This window comes from Triturus cristatus, chromosome 1_2 (assembly GCF_964204655.1).
Source record: "Triturus cristatus chromosome 1_2, aTriCri1.1, whole genome shotgun sequence".
Classification (NCBI taxonomy): Eukaryota; Metazoa; Chordata; class Amphibia; order Caudata; family Salamandridae; genus Triturus; species Triturus cristatus.
The window spans coordinates 355,793,301-355,820,959 of record NC_140580.1 but is presented as its reverse complement, the minus strand read 5'-3'; the positions used below and the strand labels follow the sequence as shown (position 1 = coordinate 355,820,959).

At 43.7% G+C, this 27,659-nt stretch overlaps 1 protein-coding gene across 1 annotated transcript in view; it reads left to right on the top strand.

The window, feature by feature from the left end:
- Nucleotides 1-27,659, top strand: part of DNAJC11 (DnaJ heat shock protein family (Hsp40) member C11) — a 595,493-nt gene that overhangs the window by 517,573 nt on the left and 50,261 nt on the right. The window contains exons 11-14 of the mRNA XM_085604469.1: nt 7,281-7,436; nt 10,759-10,828; nt 24,091-24,148; nt 26,903-27,045. Of these exons, the coding sequence (XP_085460595.1) occupies nt 7,281-7,436; nt 10,759-10,828; nt 24,091-24,148; nt 26,903-27,045 (427 nt within the window). The remainder of the gene's footprint in view (nt 1-7,280; nt 7,437-10,758; nt 10,829-24,090; nt 24,149-26,902; nt 27,046-27,659) is intronic.

Genomic DNA, 27,659 nt, shown 5'->3' with positions numbered 1-27,659 from the left:
TGTGAGGTGGGACCGGGACCTCGGGGCTCAGGTGTACGCTAGCGGGTCCGGTAACTGCGGAGCTTCCAGGGGGCCGGCCAAGGCCACAATAGAGCAGGGGTCCAGTGCGGAGAACAAAAGCACCAAGAACTCCGGCGTCCGGGCGGGCTAAGACTCTGGGAAAGCGGCGGCGCAGTCAGCGCGTCGTCGCACACGTTGCACCTCGAAAATCGGCGAGGATAGGAGTCAGGATGATAGTCCGAGGCCAAGGGCCGACGGAGCCGGGCGCTCAAGCGTCTGCTCCGGTCGCCATCTTGGCTCCTCCCTACCAAATCATTAATTGTTGGTCACAAACACCTTCAGTAGGACCTGCTTAAATTGTTTGATTTTCTTTATTAAGCAGCCTATGTATTTTATTTCCTTTGGATTCTTTTTTTTGTCAAAATGTTCAATTTCAAAATAGCTGCAAGAGAAAGCCACAGAATATGCAGCATGGTTTTGACTTTGAATCCTAATATGCCATATAATTTGGCTCTCGTTACAGCATAATTTAGTCAGTCTTGCCACATAACTTGGTCCTTCATTTTCGCACAATGCTAGTGGCCTTTTATACTGCTGGTGCTCTGCTATCCAGCGTGTGGTTTTCAGCAGTACCCCTTAACACCCAGAATGCATTTATTTCCATCACCTATGTGGCTCGTGCTGATATCTTTGGCCTCATGTGTTCCTACGATTGTGACCAAAAAGACATCTGTATGAATGGATTAAAATATTGAATTATGCCAGCGATAACCTCCGCCCCCAAAAACCCAAGCAGCAAACGTGTTTTTAATCGACTGATTGTAGCCTCTTGAACCTCTTTCCAGTTCTTAGTGTGTGTTATTCGGCAACCTGAAATGTTCTTTCTAGCTCCAAAGACAAAATGTCAAAAACAGGTGCCTAATGTGTACATTGCAGGCACAACGTAGTGTATTAAACTAAGTGTTTTTAGTCATGTACCTGCAAAAACATGGTCCGTTTGGCATGTTCCTCTTTCTGGTGGAAGCAGTGGGCAATAGCTGGCGACATGGGGTGCAGCGACCCTCTGCACCAGCTCGTGTGGCAGGTGTTCACTCCTCTAGTCTCCCAACTCACGTCGGGAGATTGTGGTAAAAAACAAGTAAAACATTTAATCGAAATTCTCTACAGGGCAGTGCAAAAGCTGGCTACAGGTAATTTCATATTGTTCCCAAGTTGGTACGGCCTCTCCCAAAGACGGTGGTTTTTATCTGGGATTAATAGTGGATTTTCTATCTGCTTTTGCCTCATTATTAATGCACAGTCTTCATGGCCATTTGAAGCAGACATTTCCTTCTCTTAAGAATAAGAAAGGTAAATGTTCATTTGACTTGTAAAAGTCACTTCCCCGGCTCAAGCCATTTCTTCTTTGTGTATTTAACTATTTAAATATTAGTCATGCTTTTCTTACTGTGTCCTTTTTTTCAGTTATGTTACAAGTTCTTTGCGTAGCGCAGTGTTTGGCAACAGGCCTGGACGTAGTTCGCGGAGTTTTGCTAGGCGAACTCCGCGAAGTTACAAAAAAACTCAGCGAAGTTCCACGAGTGGCGGAGTGCAGTGCAAACTGCAGTTTGTGCTGGTATTCCTGCCCCTCGGATAGAAATTCTACCCGAGCGGCAGCTCGTGCTTGCAAACTTACCGTTCTCGTTCACAAACTTACCGTTTGCGATCGCGAGCAGGGGAAAAAAACTCCTCTGCCCATCGCAAAGCGGAGTTTTCTGCTCTCTGCGAGATCCGCCTAAGTGCAGAAAACTCCGTGAACGGAGCAAAGTTCACCGCCCAGGCCTATTTGGCAAATCCATAGCCTCTTGACACTTCTAGGTGTCTTTGAAAGGCTCGTTGTGGGGTTCCCCAGTTGCTCGTATTTAGTAAGGTGGTTAAGTATTGTGATTTTCTGTCACCCCAAGTGAGTGTGTTCTGTGGCAGTTATATTTTGCTTCCCACACGCCCATCAGAGTTTTCCTTTGTTTACTACGCTGGTTTCTCGTACAGTGTACCATTGAGAAAATGGCAGACTTTGTGAACGTGGTCCATTAATCTTGTGTTTGATTACCTCTGTTAGTCATTATTTTCCTGTCCTCAGTTGATTCAGGTTGTTGGCTGTTCATTGTGAGTTTCTTAATGGCATACATAGTAGGGCTTACACAGCTGTGTATCTGTAATGAATCTGCTTTTCACAAAAAAGGACACACCCAAACCCCAACACTTCCAAAAGGCAAGGCAAGACCCAGCACTTCCTTAAGGCGAGGTAAGAAAACAAACCCAAATGTAGATAAAGTAACACACACACAAGTTTATTAATGAACGGTAGGCCAAATATATCAGTAAATGCAGAGTAATTAGGTATCAAACGCTTTTAAATGAACAAGTAAAATAAAATGCAGGGAATAAGGCTTGTGGTTTATTACACAATGCTCTCTAAACAAAGGCTGTCGCAGATTGCAAATGCACAAGATTCAAATATATGTAGCAAACTATAATCTAAATGCATGAATAATACTGATTAATAAACAAGCAGCAAATAACATGAGATATACTGTACGTCCTGCAAGAGATCAGAAAGATATACATATATATATATACAGCAGAGGATTACTCTGGATGTGCACCTCCCACACCACAAAGAAAACACCTCAAATGATCAAAGCCACTGGCTAAACATCACAATGGCAATAACGACAAAACTCAATACATCACCTGGTGCAAACACTGCATCTGCATCTTAGCCCACTTCTGGCCGGGGAAGTTCACAGCCGGGGTTCAGAGCTTTAGCTACCAGGGTCACTCCGAGATAGACACGTCTGCCCTCGCTCGGATTCCAAACTCCTACTTTCTCAGTCTGCAACCCTCAGCTTTAAACACACTAGAAGATTCGCGAAAGACCTCCTCCCAGCGCCAGAGGAATTTTACAAGAACTGGCCAAGTTCCAAGCAAGCATCCCCATGGCAGTAACGAGCTCTCAAGCCCCTTCCTCCATTCCCACATCTTCCAGCCTCTATCTTGACGAAGCGCTCACAAGGCTTTCCAGAGTACATTAAACAAAAAGAATCGCTCAGGAAAACAGCAAGACCTTAAATGTGAATAACCCAAACAACTTGCAAGCACTGCTCTGCACGCAGAGAAACAAGGCAAAGTCTGACATGAGGCCCTGTCAAAGCCAATTGTCAGAACTCATAAGCAAGGCAATGTCAGAAAACAAGAATGACATGAGACCATGTCAAAGCCAATAGCTAGAGCTCATAATTCACATAACCCAAACACCATACACATTTTTGCACAACTGTGTATAGCGTCACATACTTTATCTCTCAATGTCCTATAGCATCACATACTTTATATCTCAATGTACAACACTGAGCACATGTGTGCACCACCGCTCACAACACTGCACTTCAAGACCAAAGAGTACATTCCACACCTCTCTCTCCCTCTCACACCTTCAAATGCACATCCCACACCTTCTGTTCTTGGCAAGACTGTTCTACTCCATGACAGCTCCCACTGAAAGACAGCAAGATTACAGGAAAGAAGAGAAGCAGGCATATGCAGGACCATCCTACATTAAGGCTAGGGCAAAATAACACACTAAAGTCAGTTAAAACGGTGGTAGTCGAGGGTCATCACAGGGTGCCCGATCACAAGAGCGCCTCTTTTACTACAGTATCTTGTTCTTTTAATACAGTATCTTGTTTTTTGATCAGTGTTCCTTTGTTACCGTCTTATCATCTATCTTTCTACATATTCCATGTGTTAAAGCATAGAACTAATATTTAAAAACACAAGAGCGACTCATATGTTCCTGTGAACTGGGTATGAGCTATATTGCTTTCAACAATTGTTCACAAGGAACTCATTCATAAGAAATTTAAATTGAGCAAGTGTATGTTCTTGCAAGGATTGAATCCTGAAATGAGACAAGTATAGGATAACACAATTCAATCTGGACATCTAGTTTCATTCACAAGATCAGGACAGTATTAGCCCATACGTTTAACTGGTTTCATTCATTTCAGCCGAAATGAGTAACAATGTATTCATTTATAAACAAGATTTTTACAAAACTACATTATTTTTTATAAAGAGAAAAATACGCACAACATGTATATGTACTGTACAGAACATTTTTTATATATTTGTGACAAATGTTACCCCAGTGAAGTGTCCAAAACCAACATGTTATTTAAAAATGTGACTTCATTTACAAGAGGTTATTGGAATAAAGGATGTCTTTAGATACTGAGTCAGTCTTCAGAATGGTCTTCTAGTGCTTAAAGACCAATGGCCAGCTAAAATAATGTTACACAATTAGTGGTAGCCGGGATCGGTATCTGCATTGAATGTCACAGTCCGAGTGAGATTAAAATTGGAGTCCAAAACAGTGCGGGATTTACAATGACAACTCACCGCAGTTGTGGCCGAGCAGGGTGTCATGACTGGATTATGTTTGCATTGTCTTCTCCGGGTCTCCACGAAGGGATTCTCCTTTTGGCTGTCGGACCAAATAATCCTAAAGGCAGGGTGCACTATACCACAGGTAAGGGCATATTTGCATGAGACAATATACCCCTACAATATTAGGGTCCATTCATTAATGTTGTAAGTGCCAGTGAAGCCAGAGAGTACATGGGCTGGAAACTCGACAACCCGAGTACCACAGCACCATGATGGCTTCACTGAACACAGGAGTGTTTGGTTCCAAACTACTCCTCTCAATATATCCGCACTGATGTCTGTGTGAGATTTATTGTACCATGTACTCAGAGGGCACCTCGGAGGTGCCCATTAACACCTACCAACCGTAGTGTGGTCTGTGACATGGTTTTATCAGTGATGCTTTTTACGTCCAAAATGAGGCCACCAATAGCACCTTCCAGTTTTCTGATATTGCGAAAAAACATTAAAAACCTTACTTTCCTTACTTTAGCCTTGCAGAATAAGGTAGCAATAAAACAAATTCATGGTAGAACATGCCACAAGCCCTTGCTTCTGTCTGTGAGCAAGAAGGATGTGTCATGTTGTGCAAGACTCTTTCCATCTAGCTATAGTAAACAGATTTAACAAGTATTAATCAGAGGTCAGTTGCAGTCACCAGAGATTATGCATATAGGTAGAATGTAATGGTATGTGAATAATCATACAGCCCTACGTTCTAGCTGTTCTCCTGGGTTATGTACATCATTTTCAGTCCAGACTGTAGTGCAACGGTTACTGAACCATGTCTGCCCATGGCTTCTGGAAGATTATCCTCTTCTGTTTTAAAAAACTTTTAAAAAACTTATTGAAGTTTAAATGCATTTTGAGCGCCCTATTACCTCCTTTTAGTTTAGGTTTTAACTTACTGGGAAGGGACAGAAGTGGTACAATACAGTAATGAGCATCAATGTCCATTAATCTGTACATCATCTCTGCTTCTGTGAGAAGGGCAGTGACTGGAGTTGAAGCCCGGCAGCCTTTTATCACTTAATAAAGATGAAAAACCGGTACCATGCGGGTTAGCTGACGGTAATCCATTCGCATTTGAGTAATGCAACCCATAGCCTAGGGAAATTCATACGCGTAAGAGTAATGCAACCCATAGCTGAGGGGAATCTATACGCACAAGAGTGACGCAACCCATAGAAGAGGAGTAATCCATACGCATAAGAGAAATGCAACCCATAGAAGAGGGGTAATCCATACACATAAGAGTAATGCAACCCATAACCTAGGGTAATCCATACACATAAGAGTAATGCAACCCACAGCTGAGGGGAATCCATACGCATAAGAGTGATGCAACCCATATCTGAGGGTAATCCATACGCATAAAAGTAATGCAACCCATAGCTGAGGGTAATCCATACGCACAAGAGTAATGCAACCCATAGCTGAGGGGAGTCCATACGCATAAGATTAATGCAACCCATAGCTGATGGGAATCCATATGCATAAGAGTACTGCAACCCATAGCTGCGGGTAATCCATATGCACAAGAGAAATGCAACCCATAGCTGAGGGTAATACATTTGCATAAGAGTAATGCAACCCATAGCTGTGGGGAATCCATATGCATAAGAGTAATGCAACCCATAGCTGCGGGTTATACATACGCATAAGAGTGATGCAACCCATAGCTGAGGGGAATCCATACGCATAAGAGTGATGCAACCATTAGCTGAGGGGAATCCATTCGCATAAGAATGATGCAACCCATAGCTGAGGGTAATCCATTCGCATAAGAGTGATGCAACTCATAGCTGTGAGGAATCCACATGCATAAGAGTGATGCAACCCAGTATGTCCTGTTACAAAAAGGTATTCTAAAAGTGGTCAGACTACATTCTACTTTGTACTGGAGCTAAGACAACTGTCGCTGGCATTTACAGGTCTAATTTTATCCTTAAAATTTGCGAGACACCCCATGTGTGCTTCTGTGCATACATTCAATACCACAACAGTAAATATTTATTCCAGAGTTTGTGGCTCATACAGCAGACCTGTAAGACATTTTATTTTGCATAAGGATCTCTTCAAGTTTGGACAGGCCATCTGAATCATTGCTGTGGTTGCAAGTGGGATTGTGCCTATAGGAAACCGTGATATCTGAACAAGTTAGGTTTCTGTAGCTCTGTAGTCTCATGATTTGTGCACGTGACCTCTCTAGCTCCCCTCTCTCCTCTAGTAGCTTTAAGGTACCCTCATGTCCTGTTGCTGTTGTGATTCAGAACTGATGTAAATACGCGGTAGGAAGGATAGGGTTTAAGTTTTAGAGGGATGTTTGGAAATATCAAAAATGTACTACTTTCACCAGCTGCTGTACTGAAAAATTAAACAAACGTGGATACTATCGTGTCAAATACATAAAGGAGTATACTCCTGTCACCTTGTTCACTGCAAGCATTACACCCATGATAACGAGAACAAAGGGCACTATAATAGTTGCATGAGTGGGGTGGGACCCCCACAGCATTAGGAATTCTAAGCACTTTGCCGAAATGGCATGGGAACACAAAAAACTACTGGTAAAAAATAAGGCGGAGATCTCTTGAGAGTATTTTGAGTGACATTTTTGTTATAAACCTGGAATTTTGGAGGGAAAATGAGATACCATTAGATTGTATGGGGTCAAAGGAAACCAGTTTGGTATATTTACAAGCAACACATTTGGTCTGCTTTATCAGTGTTATTGTTTATGGCATGTTTTTCATTTTCCAAGTACTGATGATTTCTCTTAAATTTCTTTGTGTTACTCTTCTATGTTCTAGGTTAAATAGAGCCAGTCAGACATATTTCTTTCCTATCCATCTGACAGATCAACTGTTACCCAGTGCTGTGTTCTATGCCACCGTGGGACCCTTGGTGATATACGTCGCCATGCACAGGCTGGTCATCAAACCCTACCTCGAAGCCCAGAAAGAAAAGTGAGTGTGTAGGAAAGCTGTTCACTGTGATCACACTGTGATGTTTGAGTAACATGTCCTATTGCCAGTGCTCCATTTACACCTTGTGCCCAGACTTTCAAAACCAGACTTCCAAACCTGTAGAAACATATTGTTAGGAACTCTAAATGTGGAGATATTATTTCAATAATTGGTAGAATGTGAAGTAAAATGCACATAGGTGACATAGTGATGTTGGACTCCATGACCGGCTGCACCCGTTCAATTATATGATTCTAAAAATCTCATCCTCTAGTGGTCCAAAAGCAATGACTCGGCGCCTCATTAAGTTGGCCACGAGCTAAGCGATGATTAAATTCAGATAGCCCTGAACAACACTACATGGCTTGAGTCTAGGTTTTTCCAGCTTTGGTCTTTAAGGATCATGTTTAAATCTTCTGATCATGCTGCCTTTATCTTTTCAAGGGCCTCATTTACTTCCTTTCGGGACTTACCTGTTTATGAACAGTGGCAGCTGAGATCAGGTTAATTGCAATGAACTTCATTAGCTCTCAACATGGGCATTCCGTTTTATTACCATGCTATCCGTGCAAACATGGCTTTCAATCAAAAATACCTCATTTTATCACTCTCTTTTAAGATGCTGGTTGTATCACGAATGACCACAATGTATCACCCACCCGCATTTCGTCCATCCTAAAATTCCTGCTTATACCCAACTTCTCCATTAGTTCTCAGTTATTATTTTCTAACAAATGGATCCACCAACTGCATGGTTGCACATGCAATTGTAAAAGTACCTCCTAATTTCCACACTCTTTCCTAATTGTGTTGAAAAATGTGGTTGATCTTGTCTTTGAAGTTAAATACCGTGTAAGCTACAGAACTTTATTGAAATATGTTTACCGTGTATTTTGAAACTCTTAATGGGGGGGTCACACATTGTAAAGCCTGACGATCTCCAAAAATGAGAGAACCAATGCCGTCACTCGTTACATATTGTCCTATAACCTAGTTTATTAAATGATATACAATGTATCTCAGATCATGATTAAATAGCAGGTTCTCCTGTTAATTTCCAAATTCAGAGCTAGAGATTTCTGTATTTCATTTTAATTTATAATTTAAAACATTCAATCATCTATAAGTTGTACAGTACACACCCTTGTTCTGTTGAAGGGTGTGTGAAATGTTTGATAACTAGTGGACTGCTCATTTACACTCCACTATATTATATCAGAACATTGGAATGCTGAGAGCTGCAGTGAAGACAATGGAGTGCTCCATGCTTTTACGGGGCGGTAAAGGCCCGCAAAGCAACATTCCAATGTTTTTAAAGGCCTCTCAGAGCCCGAGGGAATTTAAACCCCTCAAACTAAGAGAGGCCTATGTTTCATTTGTTAGTACATTCTGCCCTCTAGTGGCAGAATGTTCTAATAGCCTTAAAGCCCTTCGTAACTGGACTATACCGGTTATTAAAGTTCCGCTCCCTTGTTAAAGTCCCTCGCCTTCGGCTCGGGCCTTTAACGTTAAAGCGGGCCTTAAATGGCTGGTATAGCCAGCGGGCTATAAGGCTATATTGAATGCAATGAATTGCTTCAACATAATCAGCATAGCACACGTTCTCCTGATAAGCATTCGTCTGGGTTTTTTCATCATTGTTGCTAATTCTGTTTTGTAAAGCGGTCTGAGCACCAGCTACATTGAGCCAAAGATTTTCATTCCAAAGGGTAAACATTGACTCCGCCGAGTGATTGCTCTTTTATTTTGTTTGCCAATCAGAGCAAGTTGGACCTGGGATGATAGTCTATCCCAAGGTTAGGGCTGAGTGGACGTTTTTCTTCAAAACTGCATTAATGTTTATTTAGATCATGGGTACTTGCAAACATTTGAGCAGCTGCAATAAAGTACGGTCTGTCGTGGGACCGAGGGCTGCACTGCTGCCGACAGGGTGGCGGTAGTGGGTCAGGGATTGTGAAAGGAGGTCTAAAAAAAATTTTTAACGAGCAAACATTTATTTGCAGGTTAATAAATGCTTGCCCGATTATTTAACGTTTCTTTCTGAATATTAGTGCTCAGCAACTAGACAGCAGCTCATGCTGCTGTTCACCAGGCGGCTGCATGTAAAGGTCAAGAGGTCCGCAAGTGTCCCCCGCACCATACTTTGAGTATCACGGATTTAGATGACGTATAAGCAGATGTTGAATTGTATGAGAGGTCCTTTCCATGGGACTGATGCGCCAACAACAGTTTTGAGGAGAGTGGCCAAGGATTCATTTGCGAGTGATCACGAGGGTTCGGTTGCCTCAATCAAGATGCTCCTGTTGCTCATTTATGGCATATCCAGTTGCAAAGTAGCTCTTGATGGAAACCTGAAAGCCTTGGCGGGTGTAGAGATCTCTTCTGAATGTTGAGAATGATTAGGTGAATTTTGTCTTGGAAAAGAGACTGATTGAGTGACTTCAGGCACAGCTGGGGATGGCATAGATCGCTTTACGGGTTGATGCTCATCTACTAGACGGAATAGGGCCCACATTTCTTGTGAAGCCAATTCTGCCCTTTGCTTGAAAAGTTGTTTAGACGTCTTTTGTTTTAATGCGATGGTGTTTTATAGTATTTTGTTGTCCGAGAATTGCTACCTCTCTTGGCACTCTGTTCTCCTGACCTTTCTTGTTAGTTGGAATCTATCAGAGCTGTTTGATGAATCCATTTTTTTTTATTCATCCTTTTGGTGAATTGTTTTGCTCGAAATTGCCGTATTTGTTATTTAGATTCGCCAAAAGGGCCTTGTTTGAGGTACCATAAATTAGTAGGAATGCAGTTACTCAATACTTCTATCTCCCTTGATAGAACCCTCTTCCACTTCTAAGTTTAAACCATCTAACATGCATTGCACGCTTTACCCTGCAAGCAAATAGCAGAAAGTGTTAAAGATGTTAAAATGCCGACAATACACGTCGGGCCTTGTGCAGCACGTAAGGCACAGCATTTCCAAAAGTCTTTATTTAACATCTTGGTTTGAAAGACATCGTGTTAGTCCACCGGCTTCATAGCACTCTGAGACCTGAATCCCCTTTCGAAAGGTAATTTTCGATCAGAGATACTTCTTTGTCAGTGACCTAGTTGGTGCACATGTTGCAATTGCCAGGAAGGTGGAGCCTCCACAGAAGGACTGAGGTGCACTGATGGAGAATGGTATGTGCAGTTTGGCCTGCCACTCCCTTTGTTACACAAGGCCTATTCACGTGAGTTGAATGTTTGTGCAAGACAAAGATCTGAGTTATCAGTTGGAATGTGTTGTGCCAAAAAAACCTTCAAACACTTGTGCCCTTTCTTTCACCAGGGACTTAGAAAAACAAAGAGAAAGCTCAGCAACAGACGTTTTACAGAAGAAACAAGAAGCTGAAGCAGCGGTGAGTACAGTCATGTGGAATAACACTTAGGAATCATCGCGATGCTGTGCATTATGGTGAATGTTGGGAAACCCAGACAAATCTGTATCAGTTTCAATGTCTTTATAGTACAGTTTGTTTCTCTTTTAAATGGAAAAGTATTTTCCCCTCGGAAATCATTAGGACATTCAAAACAAATTTGAAACTGATTTACTTGGCTAATGTTGACTGTCTTTGCCAGAAGTGGATCAGGAATACATTTTTTATCTGAAAACTCATTCACATATGAAAAGGGAGTAAATACATCATTGAGCATACTTGTGACTTCACCATCGTAATCTCTGCTTAGTGTTAATGAGGTGAACTAGGTGATCCAGATCAGTTCACCATGAATACATTTCCACTGCACGACGATGCTGCCATGCACATACGCAAGGTTTTGTAGCCCACAAGTGTATTTCGTGGCTGACGTAAGCAGGAAGAGGAAGCTCAAGATGGCCGCCTCCTTTCCTGGGCTACGCACATGGAGCTGTAGAGAGGATGATATGCTTAGGGTACCTATATTGATTTTGAGAAATAGATAACACCATTGGAGACTCTCGCTCCATCATAACACGAGTGGGGTTGGAGATGGGGAGCAGAATTTCCATACCCGGCACCATATTGGTATCTTTAAAGTGTAGACGACCGCCATCTCAATAACTAATACCATTATGAGGCTTACTGGTTGGCAGTAATCAGTCGAACGCCATTCCATATCGCAGCACCCACCATCAGTGGACTGACCTCATTCATGCACAAAATCCATGGCTCCCGCTCATGCATTAGTCAGTGAAAGGTGACTGATGAAGACCTTCCACTCTGATGAAATGAGAGCCACTCATGCTTGGTACCACCTCATACATGGTATGACCATCCACCGACCAGACACCAGCAGTGGTAACAGACAAACAGATCGCACAATTTCAGCAAGAAATTACATCCTTACTGTAAGACCTGGGGTCTCCAGGCCCTAAGGGGGTAACGTGACACGAGCGGCTGGGCACCCAAAGGCCTATGTGTTAAGCGACCATACAACACACACATCCTCTGAAGCAGTAAACACACACAATAAGGGACACCACACAGTAACGTGAATGCAAATTAATCAGATTTATCTAATCAAAGGAGCACGCACAGTTTCTTAGATGGCAATGGGCCTCACTTGAACACATTAACGTTGGTATTATTGCATGTCATTACAGTTACCTCAGCAATCCCTGCAGATCTTTAGCATGGGCTCCACCAGTGCTGTGGGCCAGGGCCTGCATACACGGCGCTACTGGTATCTACAAGGAATCAAATGCACATAAACATAACTGGATAATGAAGCACTTCTCGTACACATTGAACTTTGTGCATATGCACCCTCTGGAGCACAACGGGAGAGTAAAGCATTCCTCTTATACCTCAAACCTTAGGCACCCCTGAGCATAACGTGAGGTTGGAGCGCTGCTCGTTTTTATCAAGGATTAGGCACTCCTGGGCATAACGTGAGGACAACGCGCTACACGCATACATAATACATTGAGCCCCTATGGGCCTAACTTGAGGATAAAGCGCGACACGTATTTATAGCACCTTGGGCACCTCTGATCATAACCTGAGGATAAAGCGTTACTCGTACTCGGAGCACATTGCAATTATGAACACAACTTGCAGATAGAGCGCTACTCGTACACGGAGCGCATTGCATTTAAGAACACAACTTTCAGATAGAGCGCTACTCGTACACGGAGCGCATTGCATTTAAGAACACATCTTTCAGATAGAGCGCTACTCGTACACGGAGCGCATTGCATTTAAGAACATACGGCAGTCCCCAGGCAAGGGCAATCCCACGGAGGGGGAGTTCGAGTTCCAGATGGAAGGGGAGTCTCCCGCGGAGGGGGGAAAGTCAAAGTCTCTCCGTGCGGTGTCGCTCCCACTCGGCAGGGGGCGCACCGGGGCCTTCCCGCGTCTCTCGGGGAGCAGGGGGGGGGCGAGTCCCAGGCCTTCCCACGGCCACGCTACCTCCCAGCCCCCGGGGTTTACCTCTGTCTCGTCGTCCGGCTCCGCTCCGGGCCCTTCATCTCATACGCGCAACGGCGCGGTACACGTCACGGCCAACAGCTCCTCCTCACAACGCTGCGACGGCAGCAGCGGGGCCCCGGGCTTCTCCGCGGGCCCCGACTCAGTGCTGACACGACCCTGAGGCCTCCGGGCTGCGGCGGTGATCGCGCTGCTGGTCCTCGCACCAGGGGGGGGGGTCACAAATTAAGCAGAAGCTCTGCCAGCTCTGTGCTTGACGGGAGATGAACGCGGGGGATCCCAGGCCAGGTTTGGGAGCGCAGGGGACACACCGCTAGTACCTGGTTGATCCCCAGCAGTCAGACAAACCGTCTTCGCATGTAATTTCGGTATTCAACTTTGGCATGAAGTTTCAGTATTCAGCTTTTGCATGAAGTTTCAGGATTCAGCTCTGGCATGAAGTTTCAGTATTCAGTCCTTGCGGCGCAGATGACTCTGGCGCTCTTGGGGGTTCTGTTCCTGGGGGGTAGGGAATGAGTTGGCGACTAGGTCCTTCCTAGTCAGGCTGGGCAGAGGTTCCCTGGGTCCTCCTACTGCTGGGCAAGATCAGTGGGTTTTACAGGATCCCTCACTCACTTAAGAGGCAGCACCTAAGCCCTGTCACTCTCAGAGGCATAAGTCCCTGGCTAGGCCCTACCGCCTAAAACTCCTGCATGGATTCTCCAGCTCTGCTTTACCCCACTGGCCAACTAACTAGAAAAAGTTCCCTCCCTCACTTAAGTAGCCCTAGGTCCGGTGACCTCTAGCCAAGGCGGCAAAAGTAAAACCACACCTCCCTTCTAGAAGGTTCCAGCACATTCCAGGAGCTTCCCCATTCTACCTATGGGACAAGAAAAAGGCGGGCTGGTGTCGCAACATTGTTGCGGGGTCCCAGCCAGCTCCAGGCAGCTAGGGTGCTACTAATAAAGACCACTCTGCAGTAGCAGGGGCCTGTGGCAGCCATCTTGGGAGAAGGGAGCACCTGCACCTTAACACTGATTGGCAATGAAAAGGCGCCCAGAGACCTAGTCCAACACAAAAATGAGGGTGGAAAAAATGAGGCACGATCAAAAATAGATGGGGAGACCACCCTAGGGCTGACAGGTCTAACACTTACCTACGGATATCAGCACGTTCCTCTGACTAGGATGCCGGAGAAAATGGCTATTGCACTATTAATCACATCCAACATGAAATCCAGCCACTTGCCCAAAGCTTGAAAGAATCTAATTGATGGTTGACCTCAGACCGACCAACTGACCACCGTTCTATAAAAACAGGCAGCCTCTTTTTCAGAAAGCCAATGTTTAATTTGCTATGCTAGTAATTACAGACCGGCTTCTTGGAGAGGCTCTTTACCGGTCAAATCCAGTCACACCTTGGTAATTTCTAGCTTCTTGAACAAAATGTAGTGCAGGTGTGCCAAGGCACTATCACCACAAACACCTTGATTGAGGTGCTGGACAGTCCCCTGGGGACCATTGATGTGAGTTGCATCCTCACATTTGTTAAGGTCAATCACTGGATTTTTGTGAATGTAGTGGCATGAAAAAGCACTGTTCTTAACTGGTTTGCTTTTTGGACCAAATGAAGCAAAGAGTTAAATCTGCTACTTTTACTTCTTTTATTTAACCATTTCTAGTGATTAGTACCTAAGGGTTCTCCACGGTCCCTAAACACTTTCGGTATCTTCATCCAGGCGATAACAGGCCTAATTGCTAAACATAGTCTGCGGTATCACTCCTCGGCAGATTAAACTCGGGCTATGATTAAGGTCAGTGGGTATCAACTAAACTGTGTTCATCTCATCAATTGCTTAAAGAATATCGACATTTGGATGGCTCGTATCTGGTTACAACTTAAATGGGATAAATTGAAGTCATACTGTCCGGAACCAGACCAAACAAAGCAACAATTTTCAGATTCTTGACCTCTTTCTGGCCACAAGCTTTTTTGAACATTCCCCACTGATTAAAGCCAGTGAAAAACCTGGGACTTCTAGTATGACACCCTGTCTTTGGACAGTCAAAGATACTATGTAGTGAAAAACATCACATCACCCCCTTCCTGACTGATTGAGATGAGTGAGCTAGTTCCCCGTGGTCTATGGATCCCACGGTCCAGTGCTGTAGTCCACGCCTGTCTCTGCTATTACAGAGGGCTCTGCTTCGAGATTACCAGAGACAGACTGTCCGAGTTGTTTAGAAGTAAAATGTTGTACCTCAGCTGGCCTAAGGCTTGGGCATTTAGAGTTCATGTCACAATGGTAACAAAAAGAGCCATTCACTCGCTCCAAGTGGAAACTAGTGCCCACTTCAAGTGCTTTTGCTTAATAGAAAAGTGCAACTATAAAATAAATATTGAAAGATGTTGTTTACACCCTCTTGTCCATGGTAAACCCTGTGCATAGAAGGTGTGGATGTACTCTCTTAAATTCCTTTCACATTTCCAAAACTCCTTTACATCACAACACAAAATCTCTTATTTCAAGCTATAGTCTATTCTGTTCCTAGGAAATGTGTGTAGACCTATGCTAAAAGACAAAGAAGTTGATTTATAAATGTACTTGATCCTATTGAATCTCTATGGTCAGACAAGCAAAAAAGAATTTTGAGAACAGGACGAGAGTTTATTGCATGGGATTGAAGCATTACAATAGCACAATAGGTACACTCCTTTGCACCAGGTAGTGCGCAAAGATGTCATTGCAGTTATGGCAAAAAAATATTTCTATAGGTTGTAACAGTCATCCTTCTAAAAAAAGATATCAGACCTACTTTGTTTTTTAGGTCTCGGCTAGCGTAGGCTGCTCAGACATGCGCAGTCTCGCTGGCGAGATTTAACGTTTTAGGGTAGATTTCTCTAGTGGGCTTTAAGCCCCGCCCCTCTTTTCCATTGGCCTGTGTCACCGTTTATGCTAAACGGTGGCCAGCCATTGGAAAAGAGCGTCTAGTGACGTACACTTTTCTCTTTTAGAGCCATCCCAGTTGGACTGGCTCGGTTCCTTTACGTTTGTGGTAAAAGCTTCTCTTATCTTAATGGGGCCATGTGTTTCAAACATATGGCCCCATAAAGACAAGAAAGCTTTCGTAAAGGATGAAAGTGAAAGTTGACTGGGGAGCAGTGGGGGTTGAACGATGAATGCAAAACAAGCACAGGCAATGCAGAAGAACAGGAATGAACGCTTGACTCTACAGATATTTCATTTATGCGCACTTTTGTGTGGGCGATAAAGCGCGTTATGAATCCTCTATTAAAAGCACGCCCCCTCCCAGGATTTGCGGTACTGGTATGCTGCGAAAAAGACAGATGCCGGAAATCGGCCGCCATAGCTGCCACAGTCCCTTCCGTGTTAATTAGTTGGGGGTGGAGCCCCGTGTATTTGTAACGGCGGCGGGATAGCGTTGTTTGCACACGAGGAAAGGGAAACATTGATTCGGCGTCCAGGTAAGAGAATTACGGCAAGGTAGCATTGTGTGGTTCTTTGGACTACTAGTGGGGCAGTGACTCTTAACGATTGATGGAGCTGGTGATCGAAATAGACATAGCTGACATTTGTCTCTCCAGACAAGAAATGTACACTGTAAACACACACTTTGTGGCAAGAACACTCCCACAGACCCAACGACAGAGGGAACAGCAGCATAACAACATTGCACACGTCTTCGTGGAATTCCATTTTGCTCGCCACATGGGACAAACAGCCGCGGCGCACTAACAAAAACTGCCCAGTGAGCAGGGACAATAAACATTTCACACACACGGATCACAAACACACTCGCTCCTCTCCAAGAGAAACACTGCGGGGGAAGGGGTACCGCACGCTCTGGGAAAGCATCCCGGTAAAAATTCAAAAAATGCTCTTGTTCTTCCGGGCCTGGTGTGGGTCTACCCCGGTTTCCTGCATCATACAGGCCATAGATGCAAAACTAGGCCTCTCCTGGCTTGGCCGGCAGCGGCCACAAACGAAAACTCAGCTGAAGGGACATTTACAACAACACACATCGGCCCCAAAGGCATAAAAAGCCAACAAGGTGGGTGCATCGTTAACACACCGTAAAACAAGCTGGGGCGTTTCATCAGTTTGCACCACGAGTACACTCCCCCGCAGTCACTTCTTACAGTTCTCCTGACTGAGTTTCTACACAACAACCTAACCTCGTAACGCTACATAGTGAAGTTGGTTTACATACCCCTTGGGGTACAGCGCCCTGTCTCTGTGACCCTGCACGGTGCATCTGTCGTGTGGTCGGGCGGGTTGTGGGACAGTGAGCTGTGTAGAAGGGCAGTGCGGGGTATAGCGCTGTGACTCTGCAGGGTGCAGCTGGGGTACGTGCCCAGGCCTCGGGCCAGTATGAGCCTCTGCTGTACGGAGGGACAGTGCTGTCCAGGATATAGAGCCCTAGCTGTGTGACGGCGCAGTGTGCAGCTGCGGTGTGGATGGTAAGAGGCTGTGATACAGTACCCTGACTGTGTGACAGCTTGTGGTGTGGTTGTGTGACACTGCAAAGCACAACTAATGTGGCCTAATGGCTAGAGCTACCGATTTTTGGCGCTGGGTAACCAGGTTCGAGTCTCGGATTCTCGCCCCCCAATGCTGCTGGAGACCGGACGGGGTGCAGCTGACACATTGAGAAAGGTCTGCCTTGCAAGTAGAGCATTCCGCAGCAAGGGCACCGCCGCCTATAAAGCCCAACTGCAGAGCGTGATGTCTATCTTACAGGCTCACCTCACTGCCTTCCAGGTTCTCTTTGGCCATCTTCTGCCAGGGATCAGCAAGCTGTGCCAGCGGCATTTTGCAAACCAAACAGGATGAACACAATCTCCGGGAATGGAGCTACGCGCAGGGTTTCTTCCCCCCCGACTCTTCAAGAGACCGGCTGAGCCACTCCTGTGCGAGACGCTTTTGCGAAGGAACCCAGAAAAAAAGTATTGCCCCGAGGGCTTATCCCCCTCTCCGCTGCCATGAGCCGGGACATGTGCCCATCCCAGGGCTGTGCACTGCTCTTCCTGGAGCTCCTCTGTGGGAGCGCCCACCCTGGGGAAGCCGCCATGGGCCGGGCGGAGAAGCAGAGGCTCAGGTAAGGGGGCTTCTGCGAGACCCAGAGACCTCATGTGACAGTGCCTCTACAACATTTGACAATCGGACCTTTGAATCCATTGACATCATACTTGCGTCTTGTCTTGAGAACCACGACTGCACCTACCGAAATGTTGCCACCTTGTATGAGCCTATAGAGTCTCTGATGTCTTATTTTCATCTGTGGACTTACTGCCCTCGTCTTCCTTTACCTTTGGTAGAATGACTGACCATATCCCCTGTTCCTGTACAACGATGGACAGCATCTTCATTCAGTTCACGTAAATACACTTGGCGTTCATTGGATTTCTGACCGTACTTTTAGAACTGCAGGAAGTTCCTGTGACATACCTGTACTTCCAGAACGGGTGACAGTGCTTAAGGGGCACTGACATAACAAGCATTAAAAATGCAATAGGGTCCCGCCTTTCATTAAGTTAAAGCCATTTGCTTTGCTATACAATACCATTAGCAAAGCAAATGGCTTTAACTTAATCAAAGGCGAGACCTATTGCATTTTCAATGCTTGTTTGTATTCTGTTGAATATGAGGAACATATATTTCACGAGAAATACATAATACTGGCACAGGGAAAACTCCAGCACGATAGACAGCAATACTGTGTTAATGGTTCCTATCCCCAGGAAAGCAATGGTCCCTTGGTATAATATAAAATAATATAATGTAGTAGTAGTTTGGGCTTTTGGATTGATCAGTAGACTGCTTGGTAGCAAAACCTACCTGGCACGACCGTAAACTATTTTATTTAAAATATTAGTGTTTAAACATTTTGATAACTTACCTGGACAAACATGTGGGTTTACAGGATTCTCATGGTATCCACCATTCTGATAAGAGTTGTTGTACTGATACAATTATTAATTCTTAAAATTACTAGAATACAGTTAGGTTTGGCTGCTATCTTAATCATTACAAAGCTTTATTACAATTACTGTGGAGAAGGTGCCATACCACTTGTTAAGGTACAGGATCAATTTATCGGTCGTCCTGCTCTCCCTCCACCCAAATCAGATCTTAATTGTTGTCAACTAAAAGCCATAAGAGTACAAGTGATCAAAACAATCCTGTAGCCTGCGCTACTGAATACTGACTTCAGAAGAGGGCGAATGTGAAACACAAGTGAGACCCAACAAAGCAATGGCTATTGGCCCTCATGCTGGATCATTATTAATAAGGCTGTGTGAAAATGTAAGTACTTTATGGAGAGGTCCATGAAGTAGTTTGAACTATTACTTATAATTCTGTTGTGACCAAGCACTGAATGATGGTATTAGTCTGAACTGTACTATGCATGAGAGCCATGTGAGAGATGGATTTTGGTCTAGTCCCAAAGCAATATTGGCCCTGATGAATCCACAAAGGCGTAAGTGAAGAAACATGTCAACATTTGGAAAGCAACATTTGTTACTTCATCAATAAACTGCCAAGTCCAGCCTACAGAAAGGGGGCCCTTTAAGGTTTTGACACCCTGGGTCACAGTATCCTCAGATTCTCGGGGCATTTTCCGAGGCCTGATGTCACTCCATCCTTCCGCTCCTCTCCATTGAGCGAGAGATAAAGTTCCAGCCTAATTCTCCCAACTCCCGTATGACCTCATCAAGTGTGGCGTACGAGTCCCCTGCTTCTGTGCAAAACATTTTTTTTTTTTTCTAGCAGGTTTCAAATCTAGAGGTGATGGTTTATTGTACCTCCCTATGATTGCTGGCTTTGAGAGTATGGTTCCTGAAAGATTAACATGTGTAGACTTGGGCAGATCAAATTGTAGGTTAAAAGTTGGTGTTAGGTGCCGTGGTAGATTTTGAGGGATCGCTAAAAACCTTTAAGATTTTTTATGCAACGAGTGTATAGAAAATGTCCTCATATGGAATGGCATGTTTTCCACCCACAACTGTGTTAAAGATGCAGAAGGTAGGGGCATCAACAATGAGTTAGTGCACAGTGCAGTTCTTGATAGCAAGCTCTGCAAAGAACTGTTTTTTCCAAGGGGGCGGATACTTGAATCTCTGTGAATTGTATTTCACAGCTGTTTGCGACCTAATGTTACTCAATACAATAAGGTCCTAAAGGAAAACTACAAATGAACTTGACTACAGAAAGTACATGCCTGAGTAAAAAACTCAATCATGAGAATGTATTGTAGTCCAACAATTGACCGACAATAAGGATCTCACACCCCTAGGGTTTTAACACACCTTTGCAAAAATACAGACATTTGTTTCACTCTGGAAAAAAAATTGTGCAGCACAACATGGTACATATGTGGCCCTCAAATTAGTATAGCGATTGCTAGGCACTGGGCTTTTTTCTAAATTACCTTAGCCCACAAACAAATGTAATTTTTACCTGCCATTCTCTTTGGGAATGTTAAGCCTGGAGAAGGATAATAGTCCGGAGTTTGGGCAGTTGGAACTCTGTTGTTGACTAAATATTCCTGAAGCTGAGTTTTGGGAAAGTATTCTTCCATATTGTAATCCGACACTGGACAGGGGGTCAACAAGAGCGAGCCTGCCTGTCCTGCTTACCAAATGCAGTAATTTACAATGAACAGAACTGCAGAGCAAGATGATGATTACACATCTATTGAAAATGAACATCCTTGACAGTGATGATTTATTAGGAACCCTCTGCTTTTACCTACAAGTGGAAATTAAATATACCTGAGAAAATATATACACATATGTATTGACACGGCATGTTAAAAACCATGCTCCAAAACCTACATTTCTAAAAATATTGCCCAAAGCCTACTAATAGTTTTTTGCATGCTTGTTGTTGGTGTGGTGCTTGAAAACTATTGCTTACAATAGTACACACTGTAGGTTTTACAGTGTGCCAACACTTAAGTGAGGATGCTGTTCATTGCTGAGAAAGTGCTATGCATTGGGATGAGTTGCGAACAGCATATGGTATAAAACCATTCCGTCCTCTGTGGCAGTGAATCGGGTCTGTTGTGGCATATGAGCATGTTTGAGACGTGGCCCAGTCCCATACGTGATGGTAAGGTAAAGATTATAGCAGTCACAGCCGGCATGACTCGTGGGAGGAGGTGTTGCGTGGGGGGGGGGGGGTCACGCGGGTTCGCAGGGGGGGGTTAATTAAAAGGTTTTTAAACATACCTTTCCGGGTCCGGCGCCGCCTCAGCTCCTGGCCAGGTCCCGCGTTTTTCCAACAGGAAGCAGCCACAGGCAGCCTCCCTCCTATTAGCAAATCACAACGCAGCAATGGCAGCGTTGTGATTGGTGGGGACAGCGCTCAGCCGAACATCTATGGGGAGGCCATTTTCTTCATGTAGGCTGCATGCAGCCTACATAGAGAAAAGGCAGAGTGCACATGACTAGTTTGGTCGGCCCCAGAGGGCCAACCAAGCAGTCAGGGCCTGCAGCATTGGGCAAGCCACTCCTCCCCGACCCGCTCACCCACCCACCCCAACCAGGCATACCCTTCTGCTCACTCCTCCCCAACCCGCCCACCCGCCCGCCCCTAACCAGGCATACCCTTCTGCTTTCTCGCAGTGCGAGAAGCCGAAACATAAAATGGTATTTAATGTACAATTTTATGTTTCTGCTTCTCGCACTGCGAGAAAGCAGTGGGGCGACGCTCCTCCGCCCACATGGAGGGAGCCACCCATGGGTTATAGCAGGCTCAGAAGGTTGTCCAAATGTTACGAATGGGAAGGTAATAAGAACCCACGAGTAGCTCAGTACCTTTGTTAAAATCGTCAGAAAATAGGAATTATTGTTAAAATGGCATAAAACAATGTTGCAGGATGACATTTAATTAAACAGAGCCATAGTAACATCCATGAATCTATACCTGAATCTCAAAAGGAGGATGGCAGATGCCTTTGTTTAGTTTAGAATAGATTATTCACTCGTATGAGCCCACTTGTCTGCCCAACAAGTGGACGAAAAAAGGGTTGACTAGTGAGTGATCTCTAATGTGGAGCAATGGTGGCGGGTGCAAGCTCAGAAGTACTGTGAGAGGTTCTGTATGCCTCTATGTTCTCTATGCCTCAGACGGACTTTCCTGTGTACCCAATAAATCCTGAGGAGAAAGGGAAGCTCATGGCAATGTCATCGTTACATTGAACACAGTCCATCACTCCAGGAATTGGTATTGTCATGTCACCTACAATACCTGTCCTAAAGAAGCAGTGATGGACTAGCACAAGTCATCTCCATTACTGTTCCTCTTTGAGACCATACTCATAGCTCAAGCTCACGTTGATCCAGCGACTGTTAGGTGAGCAGCCCGCTCAAGAGGCTACCCTGTGAAACTACAGGGTGACCCGCCCTAAGGAGACAACTAGAGTTTTCTTCCACACCCTCCCAAAAATAACTTATTTCATGAAGGCTTAAATAAAAGATGTGCAATTTACCTGTAATCCATCCAGCCTACAGAGTATTTGCTACTAGAGATACAGGATTAAAAAACTTAGAGCGAACACAAACATAAATACGCACACACATGAACACACACTGTAACTCCCCCCTCCCCCCCCCCAACCTCCCAAACCCAATGTCATCCTTCAACACCATGTTGCCATAGTTTATGCTTGGCTCAAGATGCTGTATCCTCAGTGCATTGGGAAAAATGAGCTGTGCAACATCAAGTCCAGAGGTAGTGAGTGCCTCTATAGTGCCCTCACGCACCCAGGTGGGTGTCATGCTTCATCATTGGAAGTGCTCTACATTGGGCCGGCGCTGCAATGCCCGATGGGCACCCACAAGGGGGCTCTTTGACGGAGGGCCAACATGTTTATTGCCCTAATCAGTCAAAATTTCCAGTGGCAATTCGGCATTACCTATATTTCCTAATCAACTATAAAATCGACCCATTTGGTGTAGCGGTAGTGCTTTCATAAGTGAAAGCGGAACCGCATGGTGAATATTCTCGAGTGTCCGGTGCTAAGGTATGCAGGATGACATACTTGGGCTCGGCTTCCTCCGTGCGGCTCTGCTTTCACTCGTCGAAGCACTACTGCTACCCCAAATGGGTCTGTTTTTAGAATTGCTGTCGAAGGTATCTATACAGATCTAGATAGATGCCGTGTGATTGGTTATCTGTTATACATTTCTACATAAGATCCCAACCACTGTGTAGATTAGGAAATATAGGTCCTGACGAATTGCCACCAGATCTTTTAACTGATTAGAGCATGAAACATGTTGACCTACCAGCTATCATAGACCGTTATTTCTTATGAAAGTGACCACGATTTAAATTAGGCAAGTGGACTTGCTTATTAAACCTTTTTTAGAAGACTACTATTTTTAACTTGCGCTTCCCTCCTACACACACACACAACCCATGCCAGTCTACACCTATTGCCCCACAGCCAGGCTTCACAAACGGCACAACAAAAAGATCTCCTCCAAAAAGCCCCCTTGTGGGTGCCCGTCAGACATTGTAGCGTTCGCCCCAACTCAGAGCACGCCCAGTGATAAAGCATGACCCCCTTCTGGGTGAGTGAGGGCACTTGCTCCTGAGGGGTCGCTCTCCCTGCTGACTCCCCAGGATGACACCGACCTGAAATTTAGTTCTATACTAGTTTTCACAAGGAACGGCATACCCTTTTCTCTCACGTTCTAGTTAGGAGCAAGTATGTTTGACCTCTAAGCTGTACTGGTCCCACTCTTTGATATAGTTGTTTTTGATTATATCCAGCGCCTATTCTCAAAGGATCTTCATTATACAAAATTAGGTCAAAGGCTACTGCAAGTGAGAGATGGTTGGGGTTAAGAACTTAAAGGGTAATCTCAGAGCGATGTGAGCAGGTAGTAGCTAAGAATAGGGCTGTACATTGTAGATGCAGTTATTTGGAGTGTGAGAAAATGTACTGCCCGTGGCATGTGCTAGTAAAAAGCTTGACTGAGCATTTCCTCATTATAAGCACACAGTTAATATTTGGTGGAAAAATAAGGTGGGATGTGCGAGGCTTGATTTGTTAAGTTACAATGTGTGCATTGGCACATTAGTAATGGTGATACCTGTGAAACAAGTGTGGAACAGTTTGAGCTGCCATACCTCTGTGAAATAATTGTCAGAGATGTTGACTACATTTACAAATTAATTTCTTTTTATTCCTTTGCAGGTCCGGTTGATGCAAGAGTCTGTTAAAAGAATAATTGAAGCTGAAGAATCCAAAATGGGTAACATCAACAATTCGATTATATTTAAGCAGTCTTGACAAACATTTTAGTTAGTTCATTGTAGTCCTATTGCTAGAAACCAGAGAATCCAGCTGGTCTTTTTCAGGATGGATGTGTTTGAATATTAGACCATTCAGTGTCATTTTTTATGATTTTCAATATTGTAATTGATGGTCTAGAAGTGGCTCCAAACATATTTGAGACCACTTATAGTATTCAGTGTCCTACCAAGAGTAGGAAGATTACCCATTCTCTAAGATCTTTCCAACTGCCATTTACAACAATCCAAACACACATTCACACAACCAACATTCATACAGCTTATAGAGCACAGCCAAAAATGGAATTCTCTTGCTAAGTGCATGCATTCTCCGTAAACGTCCCTATATGGTGGAGCCTGCACCCGGGATTTTTTAATTTGACACATTTATTCTTTGTTTTTGATTGTAAATAAATAAAAGGCTTTTGAGACGCATAGATTCTCTGAACATCAGTGGATCTCCAGAAGACTAGGGTTTGGTCACACAAACAAATGGTGGCGAACCCTTTCTCTTTGAGAGTTCTTCATAGTCCTTTGATAACATATATTGTCATGCTAAGAAGTCCAACCTACTTCTGTGCATTTCCTTTTGAAATGCTCTTGTCCGCCACTTTAGTACAGTGAAACCTCAGATTGCCACTGACGGTCAAGGGATCCCAGTGTATGTAGGACTATGATAGAGGCATCTTTGTGGGTATAAAAATATTTGAATATTATCCAGATTTAAGGAAGGACTCCATAATGCTCTTCAGCCTTAGACAGTCTGGTTGCAAGCATCCATGGAGATCATTTTCTTTTGTGGAAGGCTTCAAGGATTTACTTGTACTTTTCATTGATGAGGTTGATGACAAATGTAAAAGCTGCCTATTCTTTGTTATATAATTTGTCTGTGTCCTACCAAAATAATGTCTTTTTCTTGAGACAATGTATCAGTCATGCTTGTTCACCTTATTCAGCCCAAATCGGGTATAAATGGCACAGTTTATGATGACCCATATATTGCCTTTTCTTGCGTGGCCTTTTAGTCTGCACTGGTCCAGTTGTTCCGCTCTGATTGAGTGTTCCAAGGCAATCTTAGTTAGGTGCTCATTAGCTACTCCTGAAGAAGTCAGAAATTGATAAAGATTCCAATTTAAGGACCTTAAATACTGTTGATCATGTGGAGATTGTACTGTGGTGTACCTTCTTTCTCCTGCACAGACATTTCTTCTAATGCTGTAGGGTACTTTGCAAGCCTAAGCTGACACATCTGTCTCTGCATGTTTTTTCTGGAAGCATGACAGGCAGCATCAGTAATCATGACAATCAGAATTGTGTCTGATAATGCATGGAAGTCTTTCTACCCTGTGTTTCTGCCATACAAAGGTTTCCTGGTGGATGTGAAGGCATAGAATACGGACTCAGATAAATTATTGGATCTGTTGCTCAGACTTTAAAAACTAGTTTCCACTTCTGTAGAATTCATGTAATGTTAGGCAGTTATTTAACTGTTGGCAATATGTTATGTTACCTTCGGTAATTGCTAGGTTGTGCTCACTGCTCTTGTCTCTTTAATTAGAGGTCCATTCCTTCATAATAATACCACTCTATATATTTTGCTTACTTGTCTAGATAAAGAGGCATCAGCAAGTACATTTTACAGTGCTGAAATGTTGAGACCTATTCGGTCTTGGTCTCATGGATCACAACCCTATGTCTCAATTTGTGTGCTCAGTCTACTAAATCAATACATTCCTACATGGTTTATTTTATACAAATCCGTATCGATTTAGAAGTGTCAGTTTAGAAGTAAATTATTTTTCCAAAGGCTCTGTAGCTATAATGTATGACAGAGCTGCAGAGAATCTGGTTTTAGTGTTTTATTACTATACTTTCCAGGCATGTAAAGCACCCTGTTACCCTTGGAGTTCAGTAGTGCTTTACAAACTGCCCCACTATCTCCAACCATTCATTTGAAGCCTTACTGGCTTAGAAAGCTAATCATGGTTTTGGATACAAGTATTTGTAGGGTCTCTGTGCCCTTTGTGTTTGAGGCAAGTATATATTATTTTAGACAAAGTGCGTCGAATGGCATTTCTTCTGGGTAATGGCACAACCTATTCGGAGCTCTACACCACTGTTCCTCAGAACTGCTCTGAGATAGTTTGTTCTCTTGTTCAGCTTGTGTAGTTCATTCACATTGTTTTCTCAAACGTCTGGGGCAGATATCTTCTTTGTATGCTGCCTCCTTTTCTCTGTTGTTCTTGTTGTGGAATGTGCTAATGTCCATACGAATGATGATGCAATATAGTTTATAATGGGCCACGATTTCCACTGAAAACAATTTAATTACTATAAATGCACAGTCCTGGGGCACCATTTTGCATGTGTCACTATTTACTTCAGGTTGGGGGATTGAAGTCTGCTTTAACACCTCTCATGTGAGTTTGGCATCCCTTTGCGAATGTATGTGATCCCAAGTAGAGCCAAGAGAATACGAATGGATGAGTCTTGATTTTGATTTTAAAAAAAACACTTATTTTTCTTTAGAACCATTGGGTTGGGTGAACGAGACTTCTAGTTCAATATGATGATTCAGTGTGATTAATTTTCGTTTTGGCACTGTGCTGTGGGAATTCTTGACTATATTTGAGCCGCAGTAGCTCACCATTTCAAAATTACAAATAAATTCTACTTATTATTCCTGATGATTCAGTTTTATATTTATAATGCAGGTCTGATCATTTTAAATGCCTGGTATGGCAAGTTTGTGACCGACAAGAGTAAAAGGAATGAAAAGGTGAAGGTGATCGATGTGACAGTACCTCTCCAATGTTTGGTGAAAGATTCCAAGCTTATCCTCACCGAAGCGTGCAAGGTAAGGAACCTGTTGCAAGCTCTGTGGGTTTTAGGAGAGACACTCATTCAAAGGCATGGTGAGGAGAAGCTTATCAGTTTATGACTGACCTTGTTTTATTGTTGACCCACTCTCTTTGATTTTAATGGATTTGGTTATTTTTGAACGTTTAAATTGTCCAGAAGATAGTGGTACCACATTTGATGTTGATTATAACTTCTGTTAGCTATATCTTATAATGCTTTTAAGGACAATGATTCCATACGAAACAATTTAATATGATTGATATTATTAGAAAATAGGAAAACAATGTGAACAACCATCTTTTACACTGATAAAGCCCCAGTGATAAATGGCTAGAAAGTAGATGCGTGATGGAACAAATACTTCTGTCCACTACCCTCTTGTTGTGGCTACACCTCTTTGTCACTGAACTTGCTCCTTTCTCTTAGATAGGTATGTAGTTAAAACAGTCATGTAGAGTTCCTCTTGCAAACATAATTGTAATAATAAAAAGCTACTTAAGTAATTGAAGTTTCACTGTTGTATTTGATCATGCTACCATCCTAAACTAAATATTAAAGCAATCAAAGCTTGAGTTAATTTAGATAACTGTGGAATAGAATTCAGGTTTG